The sequence below is a fragment of the Trachinotus anak genome, unplaced genomic scaffold (assembly GCF_046630095.1).
Source record: "Trachinotus anak isolate AG129_WGS33_773 ecotype Australia unplaced genomic scaffold, CSIRO_AGI_Tana_v1 ptg000003l, whole genome shotgun sequence".
NCBI lineage: Eukaryota > Metazoa > Chordata > Actinopteri > Carangiformes > Carangidae > Trachinotus > Trachinotus anak.
The window spans coordinates 15,138,936-15,147,584 of NW_027273854.1; the positions used below are offsets into that span (position 1 = coordinate 15,138,936).

General features: G+C 38.2%; 1 protein-coding gene across 1 annotated transcript; it reads right to left on the reverse strand.

Annotated features, from left to right (window-relative positions):
- Positions 1-3,526: 3,526 nt before the first annotated feature.
- Positions 3,527-8,355, reverse strand: LOC139609183 (uncharacterized). The gene is made up of 4 exons (XM_071463471.1): positions 8,313-8,355; positions 7,927-8,216; positions 4,018-4,332; positions 3,527-3,568 (listed from the first exon to the last, which is right to left on the reverse strand). The coding sequence occupies exons 1-4, from the start codon at positions 8,353-8,355 to the stop codon at positions 3,527-3,529; spliced, it is 690 nt and encodes a 229-aa protein (XP_071319572.1).
- Positions 8,356-8,649: the final 294 nt, after the last annotated feature.

Sequence of the window (8,649 nt, forward strand, 5' to 3'; positions counted from 1 at the left end):
CTTGATGAGTCTTGTCGAAGTGGAACTTGGACTGAGAGTAAAGAGCTTCTGTCTGCTGGTTTGATGAACTGTGATCTGTTCTACAGGAGCTCTGACTTCACAGTGACCCTTCTAGAACGTCACTGTGATGTCATCATGTCAGTGTGTGAGGAAGCAGCTCCGAGTGTCAACATGGTGTCAGTGTATATATGCTGTAAAACTGTGGTCTGAAAAGGCCCAAACTAAATCAGGTATCTGTCTTTTAGAGTGAGTCCAACTCAGATCTGAAGTCTCTCAGAAGCTCTCAGTAATGACAACTGATGACTGAACCGACACAAAAAGGCAGAAAAACACTCACGTCCACATCAGAGGAAATAATTCAGTGGTGTGTAAGCACTGCTGAAGTGTCCATACAGTTCATCCACTGTCACTCAGACCTGTTACTGTGTCTCTGTCCACAGAAGCAGCTGAGAGGACAACATGGAGATAAACTGTCTCTCAAACTGTCCTCTATAGTCACTAGAGGATCATGCAGAGTGTGCAGGACATAAACTGGCTTGTTCTTATTGATTCCTTTATTTTATTCCACACACCCACTGTAGCTCTGTGGGCCCAGAGTGAAACCATGAACTTCTTCATAACAACAGGAGATCTGTGTGATCTGCACATGAAGCTAAATGTGTGTGTTTGTTTGTGAATGTGTTGGTGTGAAAGTCAAATCATCACAACTTGTAACAAATGAAATAACAATAAATTACTGATATATTGTTTTGTCTTTCTTTCATTTTCCTCTGACAACCTTCAGCACAATGGTGAATAACAAAGAAAACATGAAGCAGTAACAGGTTGATATTTGGATTCAAACTTTATTAACAAGGTCAAATTTATTTGGGTCCTCACCCCGAGACATGCGCGTAATCATGAAAACACATGAGCTCATTATTACACATGTTGGAATTCATAGGTCAGACTTTTACAAAACTATTCCCACTTCAAAATGATATAAAGTAGATGAAGTTAGATCCACAACTTTAATAATGACAAACAAACACAAAGCACTAACACGGTTCAACAGGCGTTCCCACTGGTTTTACACACGGACCATGGGAGGTTTTCTGGAGGTGAGTTGGAGCTGAAACTGAAACACAACATACATGAGTCGAAACACACACAACACTGTGTGATCTACCCTCGTGATCAGATAACAGTCTTGTCAAGGATAAATAGTGATAAGTGATTGCACAGTTGACCATGCATTAATTTAACAATAGAAGGCTTTATGTTAATCTCTTTTTATAAGCACTGGTTGCCGCCCAGGAGGAGACCGGCCACACATCAAAACAATGGCTGGGGGCTGAGTCTCAGGAGAAAAACAGACCACCACACACTTCTAGTGGGTCAAGAGTGATGATTGAGAGGATTTATGTTTGTACAGGTCCGTATGTTGTTGTTGTTTTGTTTTTTTGGAAAATTCTGCATACTCTACCTTTAAGCACAGCATAAATCTAGGCCTTTCATAATCTAATTGTGATGGAAATAATGGAGAAACTGGTTTACTCTTAATAAAAGATGATACAAGGAGACTTGGATGTATTACGAAGGAAACATTTATTGACACTGGATCTAGGCGAATTCAAAGATAACATAACAAGTGAGAATGATCCCTTTAACACCTTAGCCATACCATTTTTTAACAAATAATTCCACCTTCTCCACAGCACGGTGCAGCTGGATAATGCAAGGCAGTCAACTTTGCAGGAATGCGGTATGGCCAGTACTCTGATTCGTCGTCATCGTTATCAGCACTCAGCTTCAGTGAGTACATTTAAATAGATAGGCTTCTGAACTGGTGCTGCCATTAAATGTTTTTGTTTCTTCATACCTGTCAAATACTTACATGGCCCCATCAATAATTATGTCTCCCATATATGTCTACTACCCTGTTATCTGGAGTTCCTTAAGGGTAAATCCTCGGGACTATCCTTAAAAAAATCTAAATCACTGAGTCGATGTCAATTCAAAAGCATTGTGTGTTTTCAGCTGTAGCCTCCACAGTTTCTCCCTCAATCTCTCTCAATCTATTAGATCTGCTAAATCTGGTAACTGTTTTAAGCGCCTCCTGAAATCATATTTATAGGTTGGCCTTTTTATGAGATTTTTTAAACCTACTCTTCATTCATCGTTTAATTTTTTTCTGTTCCAACTTCTTTAATAGATGTTTTGTTTTGTGTTGTTGTTGCAGGAAGCACTTTGCAACAGTGTAAGTGCTATATAATAATAATTATCATTATTATCATGAACAATTTTTTCTCTGTTGTCTTTCTTTGTCTGGTTGCAGAGAGATTCATGCCAGTCCACAGTAAACACCTGATTGAAGACTGCTGGTGAATTTTCAAGCAGAAATGATGACAACACCTGCCCAAAGTTCCAGTTTCCTTAAATCTTTGTTTAGAAATATTCTGCTGTCAAATAAATACAATTCAGCCCAATTGAAATATCACTGATTCCAAAAAATATGTTTAAGTCTAAAACATTTAAATATTTTTTTAATTATCTGAAGTGAGGACATTAAGGATGTGAGCTAATGGGGGACTGATCAGGACTGTTAGGGTTAGGATTTTGTGCAGCTGCTCAACCACCTTCAGTCACTGTGAGTCTCGAGCACAATAATAAACAGCAGAATCTTCAGTCTTCAGACTGTTCATCTGCAGATACAGCTGCTGTCTGCTGTTGTCTCTGGAGATGGTGAACCGGCCTTGGACTGACTGAGAGTAGAATTTGCCGCTACTATCACCATAGATAAAAGCGATCCACTCCAGTCCTTTTCCAGGAGCCTGTCTGATCCAGTTCATCCAGTAGCTGCTGAATGTGAATCCAGAGGCTGTACAGGTCAGTGTGTGGGATTCTCCAGGTCTTTTAACCACTGGTTCAGATTCTGTCAGAGTCTGACCATCAACACCTGTCAGACAAGACAGAAATTTATGTCAGGTGTTACATTGGCAGCACAAATGAAAATATGTAAGATTAAAATTAGAGAAGCTCTTCACCTGCCCAGCAGAGAGTGAACAGCAGTAGTCCTGTCCTATAGTCCATCATGTTCAACTGTGTGTCCACTGTTCTCTGTCATCCTCTCTGCAGTCAGATAAGTAGAGGTGGAAGACATCTGAGTTTTGCATTGACTCCTCCTCACAGGGAGGAGAGAGAATCAAACAGTACAGATCTCAGGTTCATAATCCTCCAACAGTCCCTCTTGAATGTTTCACTAATCAACTTTGTTAATAACTTTCATTGTTAAGCTTGGTCAGCATCATGTTTATACAATAGTACAAAGTACTTATTATTATTGTATGGTATTTTCATGAACAAGCTTGAAGTAAATAAGGAAATTTATTTGTCTATTAATAGACAATACACACATTTAATGTGGGACATGTAGATCAGTGGTGTGGTGAGTTCATGAGTGCATGACATTTATAAGGTATTTAATAGTAAAAGTGACAAAACAAAGCAAAACAAAAGCCAAAACACAACCAAAGCAGAATGTTTGTCACTGGGAGGAGAGAGAGGCAGAACTGATGTCTCCAGTCCTCTGAGAGAACAATCAGGAGAAGTGGATTCAGGTGTGGCTCTGTTCTCCTGACACATCTCTACCACTCTGACCTCCCCCTAAACAGGAAGAAGACCAGGAGCTCAAGGAGCCACCAGAGGGATGGAGACAGAGTTTTACTGTCTCCTGTTTTTTTTTTTTTTTTTTTTTTTTTCAAAGTGCATTAACAAGTTGAAATCATGCTGATACACTTTAAAAATAATCACTGTGAAAAGATACTTTAATGCCTCAAATTTACTTTTTTTAAAATTTATATTTCGTCATTGCTAAATATGTTCAAAGGCTGTTTCTCTCCTCAACAGTGAACTGGTGTAAAATCATTAGTGGTCTCAGGGCTCCTCCTCTGGTGGCTTCATGTTACAAGTGTTCAGGCACTGAGGGGTTTTTGTTCAGGTCTACTGATGCTTTGTGTTATTGTGTTACTCTCTGGCACAGTAATACACAGCAGAGTCTTCAGGCTGCACATTCTGTCCATTTAGAGTCACTGTGTTGCTGGAAGAGTCTGTGCTGATACTGAACTTGTTCTTTAGTGAATCTTTGTAGATTGAAGCGTATCCAACATGTGCAGCTCCAATCCACTCCAGTCCTTTCCCTGCAGGCTGTCTGATCCAATGTGTGTTGTAGCTGCCAACAGAATAAGAGACCTGACAGGTCCATGCTTCACCAGATTTTTGCTTCCATTCATAATAACTAATTGTGGTTTTTACCAGATTATATGTCCTCACATTCACATCATGTAATCTACACTGGAAGTTAAACACATTCAAACATAATGAAAAATATATTTTCATATATTTTTAGTGATGGCAGCACGGTGCTGCAGTGGTGAGTGTGGAGTTTACATGTTCTCCCCGTGTCTGTGTGAGTTCCCTCGGGGTACTCCAGCTTCCTCCCACAGTCCAAAGACATGCACATTAGGTTGATTGGTGACTCTAAATTGCCCGTAGGTGTGAATGTGAGTGTGTGTGGTTGTTTGTCTCTATATGTTAGTCTTGTGATAGACTGGCGATCTGTCCAGGATGTACCCCGCCCTCGCCCAATGTCAGCTGAGATTTGCTCCTGCCCCCCCGCGACCCAGTTTCAGATCAGCTGTATAGAAAATGGATGGATGGATATTTCAGTCTGCATTTATTTATTTATTTATTTATTTATTGATAATTTGCTGACTGACATATTTGCAAAGAGAAGTAATGACAGTGTCTATGATCATGTCTGTACCATAAAAAGTTCCGTTTGCAGCAGATGGTTGCAAGTTTACATCAAAATAAGGTTTCAGTGTTTGCAGATATGAAGCCTCAGACAAACAGAGAAAATGTTTTCCTCCAAAGGGAAACAGTCAAGGACGTGAAGTCAGGACTGATGTGACAATATGTCCCATCATGTGATGTGATCAATATAATGTATATTTTATAGATCAAATAAAAGTGTGGCAAAAATTGACTTGATTAATTCAAGTCACATGGTTTCTTCCTGCACATGAACAGATGAACTTACCTTTTGTTCATATTCCAATACAGAAAACTTTATTAGCTGTTTTATTGCATAAAACTGTTCATGTAAATTCACTTTGTTTGGAAACTTTAAGCTTGAATAAGCTGCCATCACTTGTTCTCTGCCCTATAGATCACTGCTGTCTTCTCTCATGAACGGTGATGACACAGACAGATGGAGCTGCAGTCACTGCTTGTAAGATGTTTTGATTCTGTGGTGGAAATTCAACAAAGTTGGTTCAGACCAAGTTTGTCACAATGTTCAAAAGTGACTTTCAGATCAGTGAGGACACCAGATCTGAGAGTCTCCTTTTAGTAACAGAGGAGACAGAAATATGACCCTGACTGACCTCTAGTGGTTTTATATCAAAAACTGCAACATCATTTTTACACTGATGTTATCACTCACTTATCATTTCAGATCATTTCAGATCACATTTTTTGTTCATGTGTAGAAAGACAGTTGCAGTTATTTAATTTCAGCAGTAGTTTGTATCAGATCAGTACCATAGGTTTTTGTACAGCTGCTCAACCACCTTCAGTCACTGTGAGTCTCGAGCACAATAATAAACAGCAGAATCTTCAGTCTTCAGACTGTTCATCTGCAGATACACCTGCTGTCTGCTGTCGTCTCTGGAGATGGTGAACCGGCCTTTGACTGACTTAGAGTAGTACGTGCTAGTAACTTGGATAGTGGCAACCCACTCCAGTCCTTTTCCAGGAGCCTGTCTGATCCAGGCCATAAAGTAGCTGCTGAATGTGAATCCAGAGGCTGTACAGGTCAGTGTGTGGGATTCTCCAGGTCTTTTAACCACTGGTTCAGATTCTGTCAGAGTCTGACCATCGACACCTGTCAATACAATAAAAAAGCAAAAGGTGAAACAGGCTGGTGAGAAAAATAAAACCATGTAAAAAGATGATATGTGAGTATTTTCACCTGCCCAGCAGAGAGTGAACAGCAGCAGTCCTGTCCTATAGTCCATCATGTTCAACTGTGTGTCCACTGTTCTCTGTCATCCTCTCTGCAGTCAGATAAGTAGAGGTGGAAGACATCTGAGTTTTGCATTGACTCCTCCTCACAGGGAGGAGAGAGGTGGATAAGCATCGTCTGCAGCAGGTGAAGACTGACAGTTTATCAGCTTAAAAAAATCACTTAGATCAATGTTTTAATTAAAAATAATAAGAATAATTACTGTATGATAATAATGGAAATAAATAAATTTTAAAAAAGAGCAAAATAAAACCTGAAAAAAATGTGGCTCATTATTGTTATTATTATTATTATTATTATTATTATTGTTGACTTTCTCTCCATGTGTTCATAGGTCACACAGTTTTCAGGATATCAGGGAAAAGAGGAAAATAAAAGCTCAGTAGGAATAAAAGTGATGAAAACTGTTGAGAACATGATCCCCTCAGTAGATGGGTGCCATGAATACTTATGTTTTTCAATCAATACACATATTTTGTCCTGTGAGAAATAAAAACTCTGTTACCTTCCACAAAACTCAAAAGTTTGTCTTCTGTGCAGTCAAGTTAGAAAAGAAGAAGACAGTCTCATCTTACATGAACTTGTCTTTACAGGGAAGATGGAGTTTGACTATTTATTTCATGGACTTGGAAAAACATTAATGTGTAAGTTGCAACAAGAGCCAAATGAACTAGATCTAGGTGATCTAGATTTGAAATTAAAATTGAATTGTTCCCCCAACAAAATCTGATTTTTGCCAACATATAAATTTACATTTTATTTTATTTTACCCATTTGAATTACTCCACTACTTCAATACAGATGAATGAAAACCTAATCCTGCTTGTAAAATTGGACATCAAAAATCTGATGGCACACTTTTAAAAAGCTCAGCATTATGAATGACCACTTCTTTTTCTTTTTTTTTTTTATGTAGCTAATTGTATGCCATGGTCGTGAATATCACATGAAAAAGTAATGATGAAAAAGAAAAATCACATTTCCTGTCACTTAAGTTCTAGTTTGAGTTGTCATGTATTTTCATCGTTGTTATAGTTTCATAGTTGTTTTCCTGATAAATTGGGTTTACTCCTTATTAGGTACATTTTCTATGACATATGAGCACAGCATTTATTAAGCAGAACTTTTTCACATCCATGTATTTGCTGATTTATGTATTAGCTGCAATATAAGCATAAGTAGTGACAGCAGACGGGATCATGGTAAATGGTGTAAAAAAAAAAAACTTTGTCGCTGGTTTGTATTATTTGCACAAAAGACTTTTAAAAGCTTCAGTGTTTGAGGAAATGGAGAAACCTGAAGCCTCTAACAGAAAAGATCTGAAACATGTGCGACAATATGAAAAAAAAAAAAAGTTACGTAGTTTTAATTTTTGATGAAAACTATAGTAGTTAATGTATTTATGCATTATATAATTTAACACATTAAACACAGTAATTTACAATATTGTGTCTTAATTCATCAAAAAGTATTGTTTCAGGGCGTGTAGTACTGACTACACAGAGGCTGTACAGGTCAGTGTGTGGGATTCTCCTGGGTTTTTCTGGGGATGGAGTGTTTCTGTTAAAGACATTTCAGACAAGTCATTTCTAGTTACATTTTATTTTATTACTTCTGTGATTAAAGTATCCTTTTTTCCATGTGAAATACGATATCACATCCTGACTCTTTGTGGTGTGTTTTCCCATTTAAAAAATAAATAGATTAAAAAATATGTGATACAGTTGATAGAGTGATAAAGGTTAAGCTGAATTTACTGATCAATGTTCTTCAGTCAGATTAATGGTCCAGTCACATAGTTGATTTGGTTTTTATGCAGGTGTGTTTTTGTGGTTTGTGTCATTGTGCAGCATGCATACACAGTAATACACAGCTGTGTCCTCAGGCTGCAGATTCTGTCCTGTTAATGTCACAGAACTAGTAGAAGTGTATGTGTGGTAGAGCAACTTTGCATTACTCTGGTAAAAGTCACCTTCTCCCCAACGATGGAAAATCCACTCCATTGATTTTCCTTCACGCTGTCTGATCCAACCTGTTGCATAGTTGTCATCAGTCAGAGAATAACCAGAGACCTGACAGGTGATGGTCAAAGACTGTCCAGGCTGCACAACTACTGAGTCTGTCTGGATGAGATCAATACTGTACACACCTGTGGAGACACAAATCAACATTATCTCCATCATTCATCTGAATATTCAGTGTTTCTAATGTGTTTATTGGTGTGAATCCACTGAAAGCTCCTCACAGGATCCAGCTGCCAGCAGCTGTATCAGAACTACAGAGAACATGGTTGATGTTGAAGCTGAACTGATGTGAGTGCTTCTGTCCTCTCACTGACACAGACACACACTTCACTTCTTTATGAGGAACCTTCATTTGCATATTGTTGCATATTTAAATGTATCTTTTGTTGAGAAAATGAAGGAATAAAAAATCATACAGAGATTTGTGTTTCCTGCAGATAGTTGAAGGTTTGCAGTTTTACATTAAAGATGTGAAACAAAAATCCTCTCAAGCAAAAAGAAAAGTTTCTTTGTACCATCTTCACAGTATCTAGCAGCTACTTTCACTGTGCAGTCCCA